Raw genomic sequence first — 24,174 nt, 5'->3', positions numbered from 1 at the left:
CAAAGGAAGTTTTGCACCCTATTGGTGTCCCGCACACCCATTAATCAATTCTTGATCTAAGGGCACCTACACGACCACCAACCTAGCCTAATATACTCACTTTTGAAGTACTTTTTGAGTTGCCAAAGGAAGGTTTGCACCTTGTTGGTGTCCCACACATCCTTGAACTCCTACTTGGGCAAGTCAGTCTTCGGAAAATCTTGAGCTTACACCAGATGTTGCTCTTCCTCAACTGTCCTTATATGCCGCATGGAGGCTTTTGAGTTGCACACTCAACACTAATGGCATTCATAAGTCGTGCCTCCAGATGATCAATACCACTACACTTGTCCTCCAGATTATCAATACGACTGCACCTGTCCTCATCTCTGTCTTGGTCTAGCTGTCTAGTTGCCCCAATGTATGGGACTCAAGTGTGCTCATATCACGTTCTATGGTTTCGATCTTTTCCCCCCCATGTCTCTAGCATATTCTCTAGCAACACCATTATTTCGTTTAAGGAGTCAACTTCTACCTTGACTTTCTTGTGCCACGAGCCTTCTTGTTTCCCTTTACTAGAGGTTGAAGGTTGCTTCCTCTCACATTTAGTTCCCCACAAACATCCTCTATCATGCTGACATAGTATTTCAGCAGTCACACCCACGTGAAGCCTGCTCTAATACCAATTTGTCAATACCTTGCTCTTCTAAGACATTGTGCTAACACTTAGATTGAAGTCAGTTTCTTGGTCATGACTAAGTTATCCTTTTAGTTCACATGCGCATATACACAAGACTAGAGAGATGGAGAGGGAGTGGGAGAGACTGACTTGTATTGCTCATATGAAAAGAAGAGGTTCTCTATATATAAACCTTCCACCTCTTTAATGGGTGTTGGTGGTACAAAACAAATGTTGTATATGTCAAAATATCTAGCTCATAAATACTCAAGAAAGTAGAGGACAAATCTAGAATGGTCTAGAACTAGGTCCATGCAATTGCCATGTAGGATCCTCATAATCATTTGCGCTTCTATGGCTGCACGATATGGTTGGATGTTCCACTAAGATTTTCTAAGTTATTTTTTTTTTTAAACTTAATGATTAAAGTTGAACCCTCCCAGTGAATTTAAGTCTATTTTTTTTATGTTTGATGTGTGTGTATCAAGCAATAGATGGATGTATTCCAATGATGCACACATTTAGCCTCCAAATATACGATGAGTGGCCTATTCTATGAAGAAAAATAATAAATTGAAATAAAATTACAACATAATGGCAAATGTTTGGATGGTGTGTTATGAGTTGTGAAGTCTGGTGAGTGTCAATTTCTAACATGGTGACATAATCACAACACCTCATAGGAATGTTTGAGTTGCTTATGCAATAGCTCAAACTTTAAAGGACATGCATGTTCATATTTATAATTGTATGTCTGCATAATCTTGGGACAAGTATGTGTTAGAAAATAGCTCTCAGGGCACAGCTCAAGTGGTTGGGTCATGATAAGCTGGGATTCACACCAGTAGGTCGTGGGTTCGATTCTTTGCCCTACGCAGTGAGACAAAGCCTCCACCTGCGATTTACCTCCTCTATTGAAATTGAGGGCACGAGCGGCGGGGGACCACATAAGGGCGGTAATCCCAAGTATGTGTGAGGAAATAATTATGAGAGAAAAACTTAAGAGATTAACCTCTCTTAATTTGTTTTTTATAATAGGCATAACGAGCCTTAAACACCTACGAGCTTAACCTATGAGCTTAATCTAATTACAAATAAAACACACACATAACAAGTTGATAATTGGAGTTAAGAAACTCTGTAACAATAACACTTTTAACTAGCTTTTCTCTAATAAAGTGACAGTTGATTTCAATATGCTTAGTTCGCTCATGGAACACTGGATTGGAAGCAATGTGTAAGGTAGCCTGATTATCACATACAAGCTTCATAGGGGACACTTCACAAAACTTGAGTTCCTGCAGGAGTTGTTTAAGTCAGATGAGCTCACAAGTTTCATTAGCCATAACTTGATACTCTACTTTTGTACTAGATCTAGCTATTACATTGTGTTTCTTACTTTTCTAAGAAACCAGATTTCCTCTCTCGGCAATATCTAGAGGTTGACTGACGATCAGAACGAGATCATGTTCAATCTGCATCTGCATTTGCATAACCACAAATATCTGTGTGTCCCTTATCTTCATAGAGTAGCCATTTACTTGGTGTTCTTTTGATATATCTCAGAATCCGGATAACATCCCATTGAAAATCACATGGAGAATTGAGAAATTGACTAATTACACACACAACAAAAGCAATGTCGGGACAAGTAGTCACTGTGAGATAGTTCAGCGTGCGTCTCTTATACCTTCCATGATCTGAATAAAGCTCTTCCTGTCTCGGCAAGAGTCGAACATTCGGATCCATTGGGGTGTCAACTGGTTTGCAGTTCACCATACCAGTTTCTTCTAAGACGCCAAGGGCATACTTCTTCTGAGAAATTGAGATACCATCTCCTGATCGAACAACTTTAATACCCAAGAAATATCGAAGTCGGTCTAGGTCTTTGGTCTGAAAGTTCTGATGTAGATGTTTCTTCAGCTTTTGTATTCCAACCTGATCACTCTTTGTGATAATAATGTCATCTACATAAACAACAAGGTAGATACATAAGGAAGAAGGTTGGTGATAGAAAACCGAATGATTAGCTTCACTTCGAGTGAGACCAAAGGCTTAAACCATAGTGCTGAACCTGTCAAACCATGCCCGTGGAGATTGTTTCAGACCATAGAGACACTTCTTGAGTTTGGAGACTACGGACCCCCCTAAGCAACAAAACCGGGTAATTGCTCCATATATATCTCTTCTTGCAAATCATCATGAATAAAGGCATTTTTAATATCGAGCTAATAGAGTGGCTAATGACGTGTGGCAACCAGAGAGAAAGAGGCAAATAGAGGCCATTTTCACAACATGAGAGAAGGTGTCACTGTAATTCAGTTCATATATCTGTGTAAAACCTTTGGCAACCAAGCGGGTCTTAAGACATTCCACCTGTCCATTAGGACCCACTTTGGGAGTGAATACCCACTGACAACCTATGGGAGTCTTTCTTGGTGGTAAAAGCACCAAATCCCAAGTATCATTCAAATGTAAAGCGTCAATCTCATCTAACATAGGTTGGTACCAACCAAGATGGGACTGAGGTTCAACTGTGGTTTTAGGAATAGAAACAAGGGAAAGACTGGAAACAAAGGCACTATAAGAAGGAGACAAACGATCATAGCATAAAAAGTTATAAATAGGATGGGGATTATGGGTAGATCGTATACTTTTGCGAAGAGCAATAGGGAGATTGTCAGGCTCAAGATCACCACAGATTGATAGAGCGAGTTGGGAGAGTCCTGGGTTGCAGGAATGTTGGTGCTGGTAGTGGGATGAGGACAACGGTGAAATGTAAGAAGTGGAGCTGTGGAAGGTGGATCGAAAAATGGTAGATAAGATATAATAAGGAATTTGTATGTTATATGTTTTATTTATGATTATAAGAGATAATACCTAAAAATCAAAAAGGTTCCTGCTAATTGAACATTAAAATAGATAAAACTGGTCAAAAAGGTCGTAGCCTACCTCATTAGAAATTTTAGGCACAAATCAACATTTTATTATCAATTGTATCATGCCTTTTTCCCTCTATGTTGCTACATGATTTCTAGATTTCAATTCATTCCATCAATTACCTTTTCTTTATGAAAGTCCAGCCCATATACTTAATACAAAACTCTTGTTAGAGTAATTGCATTACTCTCTATTCTATTCTCTCAAACTCAATTAGCTTTCTATCTCTCAAGATCACAACGATAATGGCAACACATATAGGAGAGAAACAACAGCATAACATACACACATGAAGAACACACAAGAGTTATCCTAGTTCGGTCTTGAAATCCAAGGCCTACATCCAGACTGTTAGGTGCCACAATAATCCACTATCTTGAAAATCCTCTGGGACAAATACAGCAAGACCAGAATCCCCTCCCGCCCATATACACTGAAAGCTATGGGGATACTAGGGAATACAAGGCTACAAACCAGCCACTCCCTAACTCTCGCACTCAATCCTGAAATCAAGACAGAAAACCTGAAGCTATACTTCACAACTATAGGCGCACTAAACCCTCTCCTAATACTCCTATCCCACGGCCCCTATTTATAGGATATAGGGGAGCGGAGTACAAGAAAGAAACAAAACTAACTAACTGACCAACTGCCTAATTGATTTAACTAACCCAAGAGATAGCTGCCCCCTTCTAGAAACAAACCTTCTAGAAGAGCAATTTATTCTAACGCTAAAACAGAAAAGATTATGCAGCAATACAAAAATTACATGAATACATTTAATCTAATCTAATACAAATGACACAACAACTCTCTCCAACCTTTTTTTTTCTCTCTTCCTCTTACCTCTTTTGCTAACTGCTTACTCTCTATACCATCAACACTCCTCACAAGAGCCCCTATTGGTCGTCTTCTTGCATGAGCATGACCCCACCATCTTAATCATGTCTCCTACATCTTATCTTCAATGAGTACTCCAACTTTATTATGAATAACGTCATTTCTGATTTTTTCTTTTCTTGTATTGTCGTGTATCCATCTTAGTATCCTCTTCTTGGTGAAGCTCATAATTTGCACATGTTAATACTTTACTGCCCAATATTCCATGTCGTACAACAAAGCTGTCTTATAGCTGCCTTATGTAATGGGCCCCCTTAATTCTGAGTAATATCCTCATTAATCTCTCCATGTTTTTGGATGATTGTTCCAAGATACCTAAATTGGTCTTCTTGGTATGAATTGATCTTCCAATTCTACCATAACATCATCCACGGATGACCCACCTGTAGCTACTATTCATCATTGGATAAGCTATTTGATATTCTCTTTTATTTTAATGCATCTAACAGTCATCCATTGACATGACATGTGGTGCATATGAGGCATTTTTACGTGTAGTCTATTGGAAATGGATGTGTGGGACTGTTTTGAAGTTTCCATACTTCATGCTATGTATTTATGTATTTATATTTGATTTTACTGGCTTTGCTGTATATTGAGATATAGATGTACGAAAATAATGTGTACGGTGATTTTATCTTTATGCTCCATAAATTTTACTTCCAAGTTGTGTAATTAGCCTAAGTGCAATTTACTGGGCCACTTTGGCAGTTCCAAGCCACATATGGTAAGCCACTATTGGCAGCTAGGGATTCTAAATGTTCAGCCAAGGATGCTGAAGCAGGAGCACTTGCCATGGAAGCATTACACAAGCAGGTACTCTCTCTCTCTCTCTCTCTCTCTCGGTAACTCGAAAGAATTAAAAAGGAGTGAGTTTCAGAAAATCAAAATAGTTCCATGATTCCACATGTGGCTGAAAGAATTTTGTAAACGTTAGGTGATGCCTTTTCTCCTCCGCCGAACAAAAGATGAGGTTCTGTCTGATCTGCCAGAGAAAATAATTCAGGATAGATATTGTGACCTGAGTCTGGTGCAACTAAAACTTTATGAACAATTTTCTGGTTCACCTGTTCGACAAGAGATTTCAGGCATGGTAAAGCTAAATGAACTAGATTCAGGAGAAGGAAGTGCTTCACCCAGAGCATCCTCTCATGTTTTTCAGGTAAAGACACTATTCCCCTTTGTCAGTTCGTCCATTTCAGTAATTGATGTCTGACCTTTGTTCATTATCAGGCACTTCAATACTTGTTGAAACTTTGTAGTCATCCTTTGCTTGTGATTGGTGAAAAAGCTTCAAATGCATTCTCATGCCTGTTGTCGGAACTTTTCCCTGGGAGTTCTGACATTGTTTCAGAACTTCATAAGCTCCATCACTCTCCAAAATTAGTTGCACTTCAGGAGATTCTGGAAGAGTGTGGAATAGGTGTCGAGAACTCAAGTTCTGAAGGCTCTGTTAGTGTAGGCCAGCACAGAGTTTTGATATTTGCACAACATAAGGTAATCTTAGTTTGTCAATGACAAACTTCTTTATATGTGAATTTTTGGTTCTTTCTTGTAGTCCAAAATTAACTGTGGCATTGATTGCAGGCTTTTCTTGACATAATTGAAAGGGATCTGTTTCATACCCATATGAAGAGGTAAGCCCTAGCTTTATTTTCCAGAGAAGAACAGCTAATTGTGGGTCATAAGATGATCCCTAAGATCATACTTGTAGTAACGCAACTCAATTTTTGCATACCATTTTGTTAAGTTGGAAGAAAGAAAATTTTAGGCTTGGAACTTGCTGAACGTAATCTTTTCCAGTGGTTTTCTAATAGAGTCAAATCCATGATCCATTTAGCATATACTCTTTCTAAACCTCAACCCAATGTTCTTCAGAATCTGGCATTTCTTCAGTAGGCAACAAAAGGTGATGCTTGATATCTGGAGCTGTTTGTATATACTCAGCGTTATTTGATTACCTTAAGTCTAATGTGAAAATAATTGAGGAATGCAAGATACCATTATAGAGAATGCCAATCGAGGCATTGATGAATTGAATTATTAATATGTGTGATCAATCAGGAAGGTTTTCACATCTTATCAAGTATTGAAGAAGACAAGGGTGGGCTGATGTCTAAGCATTAGATAGCAAGCAATTGGAGGGGCAATCTCCATTTAGGCAATTTGGGTGGTATGTGGATGGTCTTGATTGAAATCTGAAATTATGATGTTAGGGGCCCATCTCTTAGATCATGTGCACTGGCCATGAAGATTGGGCTTGAGTGTAGATTATGTTAGAATACTCGAGAATGGAAGTGCTCGGCTGATGGATTTGGAGTTAAGATTGTGGTCAATCTTTCTATAGTAACCTCGGTAGTGAACTAAAATGCAGCCTCGGCGGCCAGCCCGCGATTATGGCCAAATCGGCCACCTTAGGCGCCGGCCCAGCTAATCGGTACTGGGCGGCGCCTAGGTGGCCAAGGTAGACGCCTAGCCGTGTGAACTGCCTGGCCGATTATGGCCTAATCGGCTGCCTGGGCCGCCTGAATCGATTTAGTATAAATTTATTAAGGTTTTGTTTCCCCTTACTCGTTACCCCTTCTCTCTCGCGCGCACCGCCACCGACAGTCTATTGCAGAGTCGCCATCGCCGTCGCATCTCTCATGCTCACATGCCGCCATCGTCTCGGTCTCTTGCAGTTGCAGAGTTGTCGCCGCCTCGATCTCTTGCAGTTGCAGAGTCGCCACCGCCACTGTCTCTTGCAGTTGTAGAGTCGCCGTCGCCACCGTCTCGTGCTCACACACCGCCACACTCTGGTTGTCTCTTGCAGCTTCATATTCCTCACTCACCCTCTGCCTCATTCGGTCAGCAATAAGCAAGCAGCAGTAACGCTTGCTTATTAATTTAGTATTAAGCAAGCAGCAGTAGCAGCAACTCACCCTCCGCCTCATTTGCCTCTTTTGCTTTCTTTTTGTTTTTTTGTTATTTAATTTAGTATTTATGTTAATATTTGATTATTTGTTATTCAAATATTTATTAATTATTATTATTAATGTTTTAAAAAATTTAATATTTGTTGCTTTTGTCTGAACCTAGAATTGATCTACAACAATTGTTTTCTCATGCTTAATTCTATATTTCACTTGTCATTCCATTATTGTTATATTATTGGTTTATATTGCATTATTGATGCTTTTCAACCTTGATTTAATTGAAAATAACATCAAATTACATCAGGAAGTTAAAAAAAAAAAATAGTAGTTTTCCTAGGCCTTGCCTAGGCGCCAGGCCCCAGCCTGACGCCCGACTAGCGCCTAGCGCCCAGTGCCTTTTAGAACACTAAACCTCGAATTTAATTGCTCACCCTGTGAGGATTACCCATGGAAATCACATTGAAAAATTTAAGTCATTCTGAAATGAAGTTGGTACTTCACATATAAGATGTGATAGAGAATGGTACAACTAGGTGATTGTCAGTAGCAGCCTAGAGCCATGTTTTGTCATGATTCGATTCTTGGGGGAAGGGGGAGCTCAGAAATTTAAGGATGTTTGGGCAGACCTATGGTAAATACTTTTTGTTTGCTTCCTTTTTATAAGTTCCCCTGGAGATGAATTGAAAAGGATTATGCCTACTTGCCACCTGCTTTGTGTTGCACATACTTCAATCTCTTTCGACTCTTAAATGTCATCTTCTTGTGGCATTTCTATCCCCAATGTCTATATGTAATGGAGAAAAAAATTTAAATGATATCTTTTTTCAGTACACCCATTGAAAATGAATTTACCTGCCAAGAAGAAATGTTGAGAATGACTGACCAGTGACCAGATGGCTTTAATGTTGAGTGAGCTGGAGATGTTGGAGTTTGTGCAGGATCGGATTGGGGCAAGTTTCAATGTGCCTGGTGTTTCCATTATTGTTTCATTTCTGGTAAAAACCTTAGTGGGAATATTTTGGGTTTTGAATCCCATTTATGGTGTGGGCTATGGGCAGTTTTGTGGACTACTGATGTTACTCTTTTCTAGGGTAGGGGTACAACATTGAGATGCCCCCTCTTGGAGGAGAGGGTTCAAGTTTGTCATTTGGAGAGAAGTTATTTTCTATATGCTATGTAAAGCTTCAAAGGTTCTTATAACTGCTTGGATGCTTGTGGTGAGGATTTTGAAGAATCTTTGGGCTTTTGGTAGGAACTGAGAATATATCAAGATCCATATAGGGGTTGGTTTAGAAACAAGGAGCTGTCAGGGTCCAGCTTAGGAAAGGAAAAAAAATTAAACAATCTAATTTGCTAAATGAAGTATTAGCCAAAGTCAGAAGGGGCAAGGAGTTTTTTTATTTAACCATGAAGGAGCAGTAGGGCTTTAGTTTTATTTTACAGAATGTCATGCTGCAGAAAACAAACCAAAGTTAAGAGGGTGCAAGAGGGATTGAAATGATGCCTCATAGGTGCATAATAAGGTGTATGAGGACATTCATAAAATGTTTTCCGGAATCTATACATTTTGAGTGGTCCTTCAGATTTTCTCAGGAGTCACATGCAAATAGAAAATGGTATGGTTAATAAATCCTGGTCATCAATTGACTAATGAAAGTCCATGATCCTTCGGTTCCACTAGAACCATGGTTAACCATTCGCTCTATTTTTTAAGTATCAACCAGTTCTCTCACATGAATTTTAAGCCATGACGATGTTGGGCTTTAGTTGTGCAAGCAGCCTCTTTGCAAAGCAAGGGTAAGGCTGCGGGCAAAGACAACCCTCTCCGGACCCTCACAAAGTGGGGAGCCTCATGCACTGGGGACCCTTTTTATGTGTTCCAATGTGGTTCTGGTTGTCAACTGGATCTCAATATTTTCAGCTTGAAACTAAGAGGTTGTGACTAGGAATGTAAATGGGTCCAATTAACCCCATTTAAAGTGAAAACAAGTATAAAAATGAGGTATAGGTATAAGGCTCATTTGAAAATTTATCAAAATAAGAATGTAAATGGGGGTAATTGGGGCCCCATTTACATCCCTAGCTGTGACCTATGCCATAGGTTTGGCCAGTATGGACAATTGTGTTGTTATAGGACGACATTACTCCAATCGCAACTAAAATTGGTTGAGGCTTCTTTGCTTAACCTCAGGTCATATTTTATAATAGGTGAATTACAATGACCTCCTCTCCATTAAAATTTAAAACTAAATTCAGGGAACATCTTCTCCATTTTGATAAATTACGAAGACCTGCCCTGCCATTAAATATGAGGTAAACTAACCATTCTACCCCTGATTTTCTCTCTCCTTTCGCCCCCCCCCTCCTCTCCTTCTCATGTCTTTAATTATAGAGAAGTTAGGAAAATATATATCTAACATTGTAGGTGGATTTTGGACCCAACGATGCTGATTTTGATTGAACTTGTCAGAAAATAATTATGAGAGAGAAAAACCTAAGAGATTAGTCTCTTTTAACTTGTTATTTATAATAGGCATAATGGGCCTTAAAACACTTATGGGCTTAATCTAATTATAAATAAAACACACACACACAATAATTACAATATATACAATTATACTAATAATTCTAACACTCTCCTTCGAGCTGGAGCATAGATATCATATGTACCAAACTTGTTACAAATATATTCCACTCGAGGACCCTTTAGAGGCTTGGTAAAAACATCTGCAAGTTGATCATTGGAGTTAACAATAACACTTTTAACCAGTTTTTCTCTAATAAAGTGACAGTCGATTTTAATATGCTTAGTTCGCTCATGGGACACTGGATTGGAAGCAATATGTAAGACAACTTGATTATCACAAACAAGCTTCATAGGGGACACTTCACAAAACTTGAGTTCCTGCAAAAGTTGTTTAAACTAGATGAGCTCACAAGTTGCATTAGCCATAACTCGATACTCTGCCTCTGCACTAGATCTAGCTACTACATTGTGTTTCTTACTTTTCCAAGAAACCATATTTTCTCCTATAAGAACACAATATCCAGAGGTTGACCGACGATCAAAAAGAGATCTTGCCCAATCTGCATAATAACAAATAACTGTGTGTCCCTTATCCTCATAGAGTAACCCTTTACCTGGCGCTCTTTTGATATATCTTAGAATTCGGATAATAGCATTCCAGTGAGAATCACATGGAGAACTGGGGAACTGACTAACTAAACTCACAACAAAAACAATGTTGGGATGAGTGACTGTGAGATAGTTCAACTTGCCTACCAGTCTCCTATATCTTCTAGGATTTGAATAAAGCTCCCCCTTTCCTGGTAAGAGGTGGACATTCGGATCCATTGGGGTGTCAACTGATTTGCAGTTCACCATATCACTTTTTTCTAAGATGTCAAGTGCATACTTCCTCTGAGAAATTGAGATACCATCTCCTGATTGAGTAACCTCAATACCTAAGAAATACCAAAGTCAACTTAGGTCTTTGGTCTGAAAGTGCTGATGTAGATGTTCCTTAAGCTTCTATATTCCAACCTGATCACTTCCTGTGATAACAATGTCATCTACATAAACAACAAGGTAGATACATAAGGAAGAAGAATGGTGATAGAAAATCGAATGATCAGCTTCACTTCGAGTGAGACCAAAGACTTGAACCATAATGCTGAACCTGACAAACCACGCTTGTGGAGATTGTTTCAGACCATAGAGAGACTTATTGAGTTTGCAGACTATATTGGATTCCTCCTGAGCAACAAAACTAAGTGGTTGCTCCATATATACCTCTTCCTGCAAATTGCCATGAAGAAAGACATTTTTTAATATCGAGCTAATAGAGTGGCCAATGACGCGTGACAGCTAGAGAGAAAAAGAGGCGAACAGAGGCCATTTTCGCAACAAGAGAGAAGTTATCACTGTAATGTAGCCCATAGATCTGTGTAAAGTCTTTGGCAACTAAGTAGCCCTTAAGACGTTCCACCTGTCCATTCGGACCCACTTTGGGAGTGAATACCCACCTGCAACCAACGAGAGTCTTTCTTGGTGGTAACGACACAAAATCCCAAGTACCATTCGAATGTAAGGCGTAAATCTCATCTAACATAGCTTGGTGCCAACCAGGATGGGACAGAGCTTCACTTGTGATCTTAGGAATAGAAATAGAGGAAAGACTCAAAACAAAGACACTATAAGGAGACAAACGGTCATAGCATAAAAAGTTATAAATAGGATGGAGATTACGAATAAACCGCGTACCTTTGCAAAGAGCAACAGGGAGATTGTCGAGCTCAAGATCTGGGGCAGGAGGGACTATAGACGGAGAGAGCGAGTCAAGAGAGTCCTGGGCAGGAGGAATGCCGGCATCGGTAGCAGGATGAGGACGATTATCATATGTAAGAAGTGGAGCCGTGGAAGGTGTATCGGAAAAGTAGGGTAGGCCCCACAGAGGATGAGACAGACAGACTCGATGAGGACAACAGAAGAAAAGAAAAAGGAACATGCAAAACTTGGTGAAGGCTCTGTGAATCAGGTTGAGCAACCCAAAGCAAAGATTGTTCAAAGAATGTGACATTAGCAGACAAAAGATAGCGGTTCAGTTCTGGAGAGTAACACTTATAGCCTTTCTACAACCGGGAATAGCCGAGGAAGATACACTTTAGAGATTTTATAGCAAGCTTATCCTGTCCAGGTGAAAAAGAATGCACAAAATAGATACATCCAAAAATAGATATATCCAAAAACTCGAAGAGGAACGAAATAAAACGGCTGTGTAGGGAACAAAAGGGAATGAGGAATTTGGTCTTGTAACACTGAAGATGGCATGCAATTGATTAGATAACATGCAGTTAGAACAGCATCTCCCCAGAATTTTGTGGGAAAAGTGGCATGTAAAATGAGCGTCCGTGCAATCTCAATAAGATGGTGATTTTTACGCTCGGTAACATCATTTTGTTAAGGTGTGTAAGGACAAGAGGATTGATGCAGGATGCCATTAGCAGTCATAAAGGTAGTAAATTGGAAAGAAAAATACTCGGGGGCATTATTACTATGTAAGGCAAGTATAGAAACCCCAAAACAACCAGATGCAACGAGAAAAGTTATCAATGAAAGTAATAAAATATGAAAAACTAAGAGTAGAATTGACGCGACTGGGACCCCATACATCATAGTGCACAAGGGAAAAAGGGTCAACCCTATTATTGACTCGATGAGAAAAAGAATTACGAACGTGTTTATCACATTGACACGACTCACAGTTAAACATGGACAGTGACGACAAACTATCAACTAATTTCTTCAGTTTGAAGAGGTTGGGATGACTGAGACAATAGTGGAGAAGATTTGGGGATGTGGCACTGGTGCAAGCTATTGGCAAACTAGGCATAGCAAGATGATAGTGACCTTGTGACTCACGCCCAACGCTAATCGTCTACCCTGTACCCTGGTCCTGAACACAAATAGAGATAGGAGTAAAGATAACATAACAGTTAAGGGAGTTGGCTAATTAAAATCAAATTAAAAGGACTATCAGGAACATATAAAACAAAAATTAATGAGAAAGACGAGGTGGGTGTAATTTGGCCGATTTCTTTAACTGCAGTTTTGATACCATCAGCCAGGGTAACAATAGACAAGTTACCAAAATAGGTAAGTGAGGAGAAAAGAAGTTCATTACCACACATATGGTTAGTGGCACTAGAATCTATAATCCAAGAACCAATTGATGAGCCTTGAGCAACACAAGGAAAGGGCTTACCAAGATGAGACTGTTGCGTGGCCTGAAACTTCAGGAAGGCATCATACTCAGCTGCAGACATAGGTACCAATTGCGAACCTGGTGGAAATTGAGTAGGACTAGGATCGCTCTGAAATACATGAGTTGCACTGGTAGATGATGCAGGTGGAGCAGTTGCCCAACTATGTTTCTTCTAGTATTTGTCCTTAAGATGACCTAGTTTCTTACAAAAGGTATACTGTAGACGTGGGGACTATTATTGCATCCTCTATTTGCACTTACAATGGAAGCTTGAGACACAGGAGCTGAAGATTTGTCTAGAGGAACAACATGAGAAGAAGAGGACATACCATGCGCGCCTGTCACATTCAACAATCTTTTAAAAGAGTCATTCATGGTAGGACTAGCAGAGCTGGTCACTATTTGATGCATGATGGGGTCAAACTATGGTTTCAAGCCGGAGAGAGCAATAACCATAAAAAATTTCTCTCGTTGAGCAATCTGTTAAGTGCGGGTCGTAGTAAGGGGAAGAAGAGCATCAAATTCTTGCATGAGAGCCTGAACCTACCCCATAAGATTCCATGGATAACTCCTGCTTTAGATTTTTGATATTAGAGACCACATTGTACAAATGTTGGATGTCATTTGTATAAACTCTTCAGCTTCCTTCCACACATCAACACAAGTTTCAAAGGGGCGAAAGAGCTGCATGATGGATTGATCAATAGACTGCCATAGAAGGCTACATAATTGGGCATCAACTTGTTCCCATCTAGCCCGATTAGCTTTTGGCACACTTTCAGCTTTTGTGGTAAGATGATCTGCTTAACCTTGCCCTTTGAACCACATTTTGACAAAGGCTGCCCATGAGAGATAATTGACAGACCTTATCAACTTGACAGTGGTAATATTTGCTGTCCCAAGATTAGAGACAGTGAAGGATTAAGAGGCAGCAAGAGCAATAGATGCCGGAGCGGGAGTAGCACCATCAGAAACGTCATCATTGAGATCAGACATGGCGAGGACTTTGACATCGGAAATAGCTTGAGGGGTTGTTGGAGATCAGATCTGGAGAAGTCGGAGAGAAGTGAGCGGCGTACCCACAATCATGCGTCGGCACATGGAGGCGGAGGCATCGCATGGTGGCCGACACGTTGGGGCGCGTGGGTGGTCCGTCGGCGGCGAGTCTTTGGTGGTTGACCCATCTGATGGCGGCGAACCCTAGGGTGGTGGCAGTGTTAGTAAGTGGTGGCCGAACAATGGTGTTCTGGCATGGGCAGTGACGGTGACAACTAGGGTTTGAAGGTCACTGGAAAAAAAATATACAACAACGGCTAGGGTTTTTCTCACCGGTGGCTCTGATACCTTGTGAGAAAATAATTATGATAAAAAAAGATAAAAGATTAGTCTCTCTTACCTTATTATTTATAATAGGCATAACGGGCTTTAAAACACCTACGAGTTTAACTTATGGGCTTAATGTAATTACAAATAAAACACACACATGCAATAATTACAATATATACAATTATATTAATAATTCTAACAGAACCCTATGTTACATGGACACTGCACTTGCTGGTGCTGTACCAGTGTCGACACGACATGACATGATACTGGTATGGAATCTGCATCAGAGCTGACCATCTGCCATTGGATGCAGCTCCATCTGTCAATGTCGAAGAAAAATCTGGATCTGGGTTCACACAACCTGGATTTGGTTGTGTGAACAACATACCTGGTTGGATCAAAGTGTGACTGTCTTGCTCCCAACGAGATCTTCACTTGTGACGAACACATTCAACAATGTTGTTGGCAACTACATACGGCCTGTGACGAATTCTCAATGACTACTTCTGACTTGCGAGTCTGCAACGTCTTCTTGGCAAGCTTCTCACTGCCACCTCTACTCTGTTTTTGAACAGTCAAAACCCTAACTGAGGCCATATTCTAATCTCACGGGAATAAAAATGAAATAAGTGGGAGGGCAGGACTTCTTATTTTCTCACAAAGTGGCCCTCCTTTTTTGTTAAGATAGTGGATTTTTCTTTAGGGCTCTTAAAGGCAAGTAGGCTAAATAAAAAAAATAATATATTATATATTCTCTATATAATTTAGATGAGAATATATGTAACTGTTATAATTTTTAAAAAAATATTAATTCAATATAATGTAAATTTTAAATATAAAATGAATTCATGTTTAAATTTACATATATATATATATATATAGTTACCGATTCATGGATCCTTATACAACTATAAGATCAAAAATTTGTAGGTTTAGACTCAGGGGTTCTGTGTAATTTTCACAATTGAGAGGTCTCATGAATTTGGCCTAACCTCAGGGGAGGTCAGTGTATTTTACCCTTTTGTATTTAACTAATTGATACCCATGGGCCTTATTGAATTACTGCAACTTCTGTATCCAGTGGCTAGAATAGTTTCTATATTAGTCTAGAATTCATGTTTATCCAATGAGTTTTACACTGGCTGTTGATTACCTAACCCTCCTTTATTCAGATGTGGTACCAGCACTAAATAGGAATTTGCATGCAGAATTGGAATTTCTATTTTTATCTAAAAGAAGAGTTTTTCTGTAAATCCTGTTCTTGTAAAACTAAAATCTCATGCTCTAACTTTACATGTTTCATTATTCTAATAGTGTTGTGATTTCTTAAAGCAGTGTCACTTATTTGCGACTGGATGGATCAGTTGAGCCAGATAAGCGTTTTGATATTGTAAAGTCTTTCAATTCAGACCCTACTATAGATGCACTTTTGCTGACTACACATGGTAAGTTTTCATAGTCTACAGATACAGTCTTGTGTGAGGAACTCCATTCATCCGCAACCTTTTCCTGCAGTTGGTGGTCTTGGTCTGAACCTAACATCAGCTGACACCCTCATTTTTATGGAGCATGATTGGAATCCGATGCGAGATCATCAGGTTTTTACAATAAGCTCATGCCACTATTTTGCTCTATGTCAAGCAATGTTGTGACTAAGAAATGTTGTACCGTGTTTTAAGAAGTGCCATTTTATTAACTCTGAAGAAGCTTCTGTGGTATCACCATTCTTTTTCCATGTCTTGATCTCGCTTGGAGCTTTGAGGAAGTGGTCTTTTAAAAATTTTTAAATCAATTTCTGGATTGAATGCCACTGAAAATATCCAAGTTCTTCTGGATTTCACTAGTGTCACTGGAAGTGATTTGCTTTAGCTCTTTTCTGGAAATCAGTAAGGTTGTAGGTTATGTTGGTGTGCTCTTAAAATAGCCTCTCTACCAGTTTGGACCAGCTGTTTGGCTTTAAGGACATTTAATTGCTTCTGTATACCAGTTTTGACCAGCTTGTGAACTGGTTATTGTATTCTGTTCTTGTTTCATTTTATATATTAGTAATTTAGTCCTATTCTATTGACGTATTTAAATGACAACCTTATATCCTTTTGACTGATCACATTCTGCTTTCTAAACTCATCTTACAATTAGAATATGATAAGACCACTGAATAGGTAAAGATGAACACTGCTTGTGTATTGATCTGAGAACTACAAATTCAATGAAAATGAACAAAAGAAAAAGGGCATTCAAGAGGCCCTAAACTCTCCTTGATTATCTCTCAATTTCTACCTATCTTTCTCTCTCCTCTTCCTCCTATTTATATGTTGTTCCTATCCCTTTTCTACTCTCTATAACAGAATGCGGTTGTGCACATGCTGATTGTTACACAAGCACAGCTGTATTACTATTCTACCCTTGGTGCACATGCTGATTGTTACACAAGCACATGCTATATTACTATTCTACCCTTGGTGCTTGATGCGTCTTTGGTAGGTCCGGTGCATCTTTGGTAGCCCATTGCGCTAAGGGGCCTATCATTACTCCTCTCCCGAACTTTCACCTTGTCCTCAAGGTGAAAAGTGGGAAATTGCTGTTGAATCATGTTGTAGGGTTCCCAAGTCGCTAACGGGGGTAAACCTCTCCATTGAATTAAAACATCCAAACCACGCAAGTTATTACCTGTTCTCGGTCGAACTCCCAACACAACCACTGGTTCAACTAGCATCTCCAGGCCTTCACTAAGTTGACTGGGAATTTCCACACTAGCTTTCAACCCCCTTTTTGCTTCACGTAGCTGTGACACATGGAAAACGGGGTGGATATTGCAATGTGATGGTAGTGTTAACTTGTAGGCTACTGGTTTGATCTTTTGTTCAATGGCGAATGGTCCATAGAATCTAGGAGCCAATTTCTCGTTCGGACGAGTAGCCAATGTTTTTCGGCGATAAGGCCTTAACTTTAGATAGACAAACTCCCCAACCTCGAACTTCACATCTCTTCTTTTCTTGTTTGCCCCTTTCTTCATAACAGCTTGTGCACTTAACAATTGTGTTTTAAGTTCTTCTAGAATTTGATCTCTTTCAACCAATTGATGTTCAATTGCAGAAACAGGAGTAGATCCCCTTTCAAACCTCAATATACCTGGTGGTTCTCACCCATATACTGCTTGGAATGGAGTTAGCCTCGAAGCTGTGTGGTATGAAGTTTTGTACCACAATTCAGCCCAAGGCAGCCACATATATCATGCTTTAGGTTTGAATGAAGCAAAACAACGTAGGTATGTTTCCAAGGTTCTATTAAGGACCTTCGTTTGGCCATCTGTTTGTCGGTGGTATGCAGTGCTGCGATTGAGTTTAGTGCCTTGGAGGCAAAACATTTCTTCCCAGAATCTGCTCATGAAATTCTTATCCCTATCTGAGACAATGGAGCGAGGCATGCCGTGAAGCCTCACAACTTCTTTGATAAAAACCCCTCCCACCCCTCTTGCTGTAAAAGGATGTTTGAGGCCAATAAAATGTTCATACTTACCGAGTTTGTCCACCACCACCAAGATTAAGTCCATATTGCCTGACCTCAGTAAGCCCTTGAAGAAATCCATGGTAATGTCGTCCCAAATTTGATTTGGGATAGGAAGGGGCTATAAAAGTCCTCCTGGTGTTAAGGCCAAGTACTTGTTTTGTTGACAGATGGCACAATTACTCACATATTGATGAATATCACGTTTCATTCTAGGCCAATAGACATTAGTTGCAATCCTCTTTACATGTTTTCAAAAATCCAGAGTGCCCTCCCATATTCCCATCGTGGCCATCATGAAGTAGTAGAGGGATTTGAGAAGAACCATTTGGTAAGAACAGTCACTCTCTATAAATGAGTTGGTTGTCCACCATTTGGAAGTTTGGTCGGGAAGAAGGGTCACGTTGGAGGTCTTGGATAACGCTTTGTAGATTGTTGTCTTTTCTACTTTGCGGTCTAGTTGGTCTAGTTGAATTACTTTACGAATTGTTATGATGAACAAGGCTTTGAAATGATTGATTCTAGAAAGGCCATCCGTCGCTTTATTTTCCAATCCAAGACGATATTGGATCTCAAATTAAAACCCCATTAACTTCAGCATCCATCTTTGATATTTAAGGCTCACTAACCGTTGCTCCATCAGAAATTTGATACTCTTTTGATCGGTTTGAAACCAAATTTCCTACCCAAAAGGTAATGCCTCCATTTTTGTACCACAAATTCGTTAGCCATAAGCTCTCTTTCATAAACGGATTTTCTTCTTCCCAATTGATTTAGAGCATGGCTGAAATATGCAATAGGCTTGTGATCCTACATTAATACCGCTACCAAGCCTTGCCCTGACGCATCTGATTCCACCACAAAGGGCTTGCCAAAGTCGTGTAAAGTTAAAACTAGTAAAGACACCATTGCAACCGTAAGATGTTGGAAGGCTTGTTCTGCTACCTCGTCCCAGAAGAAGTTATTTTTCCGTAGTCTCTCTGTGAGGGGCCATACCAATTTACCATAGTCCTTCACAGATATTTGATAATTACCCCTTGAGCCCTAGAAATTCTCTCAATTCCTTCAATGTTGTAGGGGTTGGCCAATCTAACATTGCTTGCAATTTGTTGCGATCAACGGACACACCATGCTGGGATTTGATGTGGCCCAAATATTCAACTTTGAACTGGTCAAATAAGCACTTCTTCCTGTTAGTGAACAACTGATTTTCTGCCAAAACTTTTAGAACACAACGCAAGTGTTGTGCATGCTGTTCAAAATCTCCGTTGAACACAAAGATGTCATCAAAGAACACCAACACAAAGCGCCTCAATTGTTCTCTAAATATGTCAATTCATCTGAGATTGGAAAATGGTTGGTGCGTTCGTCAATCCGAAGGGCGTGATGAGAAATTCGTAGTAGCCCTCATGTGTTCTGAAAGTCATTTTTGAAACATCTTCTGCTTTGACTCAAATCTGATGATGACCCGATTTAAGATTGAGTTCGGAGAAAATCGTGGCCTCGTGTAATTCATCCAGTAGCTCCTCGATTACTGGAAGTGGAAATTTGTTGGGGACTGTCATCTTGTTCAAGGCCTTGTAGTCCACATAAAATCGCTACCCCCCATCCTTCTTAACAAGTAGCACAATGATGCAGCCCAAATATTTTAAAAACACAAAAAAAGGCCCAAGTCCCAATTAGCATCAACCAAAGAAGACCAAATGAAGCCTAACTTGTGGAAGCTTCTTAAGTTAGGTGTGTGTTCCATTATTTGAGTATTGAGTGGGTTTAGTGCTTCCATTATTTAAGTATTGAGTGGGTAGTTGTACCTAATTTCCTAGTTTTTTTAAATGTGTGGTCTCTAATACATTTTGTAAGCTATAAATAGCTCATTTGGTTGCACTTGTAAGGCATCCAATCTTGAATCAAAATACATTTGTATTCTTAGCATTTTTCTTTTCTCTTTGTGAGAATGCAAGTTGGAGCAAAATCTAGGTGGAGCTTTCCTCTTTGTGAGAATGCAAGTTGTTGCGTCAATTGGTATCAGAGCCTTCCTCTATACTAGGTGGAGCTTTCCTGGTTACTACTTCAACACCACCAAGGTATTTCCATGAGCAACCCCATCACCTTATTTCCATTTTCAACATCTTTAGAAATCACCACTATCTCCAAAAAGAAAAGAAAAGAAAAAAAAAAGCCCCCATTTTCTTCTACTATATCTAATATTCCCATCTTGAAACCAAACTCTCTGCCACTAACCTTTACAAACATTTCAATTCTAGCCTTTACTATCCAAGCCCAACAACTACATTACCAGATCATATCTCAAGCCCAAACAAAATCATACATATACTTTGTAGTCTTCTTGGCCTTTCCCTAGTAAAAAAAAAAAGTGTCAATTTTTTTCTTATTGTTTGGGAGAGTTTGTTTCTTACTTAGAAAAAAAATAAGAGAAAGAAAAAGAGAAAAATAATGTCAGGTGAAGAAATCAACCAAAGGTTTGCGACAAAGGAATCAGTAGATGCACATGAAGGAAGATTACAGAATATGGAAGCAATGCTTACAATCTTGACTCAACAATTCCAAAACTTCCTTGGTGGACCAAACAATAACTTTCAACAATAGAGGCATGGCGAAGCTATTCCTCATCAAAGTCTTAGGCTACACAAAACTTCCGACAACACTTCCTTGTGCAGTCTCTAATACATTTTGCAGTGTTCTAAAAGGCGACCTAGGCGGCCACCGCGAATACAGGCAAATCGGCATCCTAGGCGTCGAGCGCGATCAATCGGGCCCAATCGATGCCTAGCAGCCTGGGTCGCCTGATTTTCGAAGACTTACAAACTTACCTTGGCCTTGATTTTTCTCTTGGCTCCGATTTGTGTGTTTGGATTTGTGTTCGGTATTTTCTCTTGGCCTCGATTTCTCATCACTGTCGCCGTCGCCGCCAATCATCTCTTTGATTTCTCTCTCGTGGCGGCGGGTGTCTGTAGCTGGTCGGGTGGGGGCGACGGTGGTCTGAGCGGCGTTGGTGAGGTGGGCGACAGTGGTCCGCGGATGCAGGTTTGAGAGAGAGAGAGAGAGACTGCATACCCTCCATCTTATGGCTTCAAATCCTTTCTGCATACCCTCCATCTTCCCCTCCAATTCCCCAACTCTATCCGTTAGATTCACCATTGGGATCAATGGGCTCCGATACCAAAATGATAAGACCATTGAATAGGTAAAGATGAACACTACTTGTGTATTGATATGAGAACTACAAATTCAATGAAAATGAACAAAAGAAAAAGGGCATTCGGGAGGCCTGAACTCTCCTTGATTCTCTCAATTTCTGCCTCTCTCTCTCTCCTCTTCCTCCTATTTATATGTTGTTCCTATCCCTTTTCTACTCTCTATAACAGAATCCAGTTGTGCACATGCTGATTGTTGCACAATCACAGCTATATTACTATTCTACCCTTGGTGCACATGCTGATTGTTACAGAAGCACATGCTGTATTACTATTCTACCCTTGGTGCTTGATGCGTCTCTAGTAGGTCTGGTGTGTCTCTGGTATGTCCGCTGCATCGGGGGCCTATCGGAATACCATAACATTGTACAACTATTATGACTTGCCCCAATTGATTTAGTAATGCCTAATTATTATTATGTAGGTGGATTTAAAGTGTGTAATCCCCAAGAATAAGCTGTAGAAATTAACTTAATAGGAAATAATAGCATTGCCGTCTTATTGCTTTTTTCTTACTGCAATAATATGTTGGTTTTATTTATTTATTTTTCCTAAAAACTTATGGGAGCATATAGAAGGAATTTTAAATATATGTAGATACATTTATATGGTTTCATTTGGTGTTGTACTTTCATTCGTAATATGTATTCTAGTATAATAAAAATGAAATGAAACAATTTAGTTTTCTTAATTCCACTTGTTTGATATTGGTACTTGAGAAATGGAAATGATTTGGATGATTCTATTGGAACAAATGAAATACTTTTTTCCTTGTACATACGCCCAAATGAACGGTTGAAACTTCTTGCTATTCTTATTTCCTTTTCAAAGGGGGTGAAGAGAATCTTTTCATTGTTTCTTACATGTTTGCAGGCAATGGACAGAGCACACAGGCTAGGTCAACGCAAAGTAGTGAATGTACATCGTCTCATTATGCGAGGAACCTTGGAGGAGAAAGTAATGAGCCTCCAGAGGTTCAAATTGTCAGTGGCCAATGCTGTCATCAATGCAGAAAATGCAAGCTTGAAAACAATGAACACAGACCAGTTGCTTGACTTGTTCACATCAGCAGAAACCAAAAAGGTATTGACTCCAGTTTGTCTGTTGAAGCAATGGCGTGTAGTTTTAATGTGACATATCAAACATGTTTCTGATATGTTATTTTTGGTACTTGGTAAATAATTAGGCGAATATTAGTAACATAAAATTGCGCTAAATTCAAACTAGACTTACTGATAATTAGGGTCTGATAAGTTCACTTTTAGTACATTTCAAATGTGTGCAAATGCTTTTTCCTAACTTACTTTTCAGTCCTTTGTAGCACACACTTGAAGGTTTGGTTTTAGTATTAATCTGCTTTCTTTTAAAACTTCCATAATATAATATTTCCACTCAGAAGGTTACGTTATCATTGACGTCTGTACTTTTCATCCTATAACTCTTTGGTTCCAGGGAGCTGTAGCTGCTGCTGCGTCAAAGGGTTCTGATGATGTGGACTCGAAATATGTGGGTACTGGGAAGGGTTTAAAAGCCATCCTTGGTGGACTGGAGGAGCTTTGGGATCAATCGCAGTACACTGAAGAATATAATCTGAACCAGTTCTTAGCCAAGCTAAACGGATGACCAGCCATGGAGGGAAAGCCATTTCAACCAATAACAGTACGTTGCTACGCAGTGTGTAGAAAATGTATATTTTTTCGAGTCTCAGAGCCTAAGATTTTGCTAAGCAGTTTAGTTCTATTTCGGCCATACCTTTTCTTCCATATAAAGTTTTTTTTTTTTTTTTTCTATTTTTGGAGGTAACAGAAAAGGGATTACTTTGCGCAGTTGGTTAGAGGACATGAGAGAGCTGGGGGGGGGGGGGGGGGGGGGGAGCAGAAATGTGTTAGGAGGGGGGAGGAAAAGAAAATTGTAAATCTCAAATGGTGTATATACATTCAGCTTCTATTTGAGTAAAGGTCAATCTTTTCATTTCAAACTGTTGCCCACCTATCCGCTTATCCTAACTTTTTTTTTTTTTTTTTTTCTTTTCTTTTTTGGGAGTAAAGTTCGTGAATCTTGAGGTAGCAATTCTGTGGTTAAGGTGGTTGTTTTTGTTATGTTGCTTTTGGGGGTGGGGGTGGGGGGGGGGGGGGGGGGGGGGGGGACAACCATAATGGTTCCCTTGGGTAATTAACCGTAGGATCAGATTTGATCAATCTCGGCCTTTGATTTGTTGCAACCACAGGTAAATTTTCGCAGGGTCTTCTTGAAATTTCCGAGTGTTTTTGGAGTTCTTCATGAATTTCACACAACTCTCTTTGCTTTCTGCAAGGAGATGGACTTGGATCAGCCACCGACGTCGTTTTAGCTATTCTAGGTCACCAAGGTCACGCGGTGTTCGATCTTTGAGCTCAAGGAATTAACCATAGAAAACTCTCTGCTCTCTCAACCCCAACAAATCGCCGGCTTTCTTTAATTTTTCATTGAATTTGGTAAAACAAGAGTTTAGAAGCTGTTAGAATAATTAAAATTATTGAAAGGGATATATCACTATTTTAATAAACAAAATTATCTAAATGCAATTTTAAGATAACTAGTTTAATCCTATTGTGGGATAAATTATTATACTATATATTACTTAAGTAGTTATGATATTTCATTAAAAATTCTCAAAGATTTTTGTTTGCACGTGTGATACCTTAAACCAAAGAATTTATAAAATACTTTATAATATCTTTTACGATTTTGTAGTACTAGTACTCCTTTTTGGTACTCTTCAGTATTCTGGTTTTTTCTTTGCTGTGCTCTCATATTAGTCTTGCAATGAGCTCATTTTCATTTTACAATGCTTCCATTTTAGTTTGTGGTGCTCCCATTTTACTTTTGTAATATTCTTGTTTTTTTATTTATGTTGATCTCATTTTACGTACTCTTACGGTGCTTTTATTTTTGACTTAATGGTA

The 24,174-nt window shown here is 39.4% G+C and overlaps 1 protein-coding gene across 1 annotated transcript in view; it reads left to right on the top strand.

The window, feature by feature from the left end:
• Positions 1-23,095, top strand: part of LOC127787346 (TATA-binding protein-associated factor BTAF1) — a 92,859-nt gene extending 69,764 nt beyond the window's left edge. Inside the window, exons 22-29 of the mRNA XM_052315340.1 lie at positions 5,210-5,314; positions 5,436-5,660; positions 5,732-5,995; positions 6,086-6,135; positions 15,843-15,952; positions 16,023-16,105; positions 22,103-22,312; positions 22,682-23,095. Of these exons, the coding sequence (XP_052171300.1) occupies positions 5,210-5,314; positions 5,436-5,660; positions 5,732-5,995; positions 6,086-6,135; positions 15,843-15,952; positions 16,023-16,105; positions 22,103-22,312; positions 22,682-22,852 (1,218 nt within the window). The 3' untranslated portion in view covers positions 22,853-23,095. The remainder of the gene's footprint in view (positions 1-5,209; positions 5,315-5,435; positions 5,661-5,731; positions 5,996-6,085; positions 6,136-15,842; positions 15,953-16,022; positions 16,106-22,102; positions 22,313-22,681) is intronic.
• Positions 23,096-24,174: the final 1,079 nt, after the last annotated feature.

This window comes from Diospyros lotus, chromosome 12 (assembly GCF_014633365.1).
Source record: "Diospyros lotus cultivar Yz01 chromosome 12, ASM1463336v1, whole genome shotgun sequence".
NCBI lineage: Eukaryota > Viridiplantae > Streptophyta > Magnoliopsida > Ericales > Ebenaceae > Diospyros > Diospyros lotus.
This window is presented reverse-complemented; position numbering and strand designations above follow the sequence as displayed.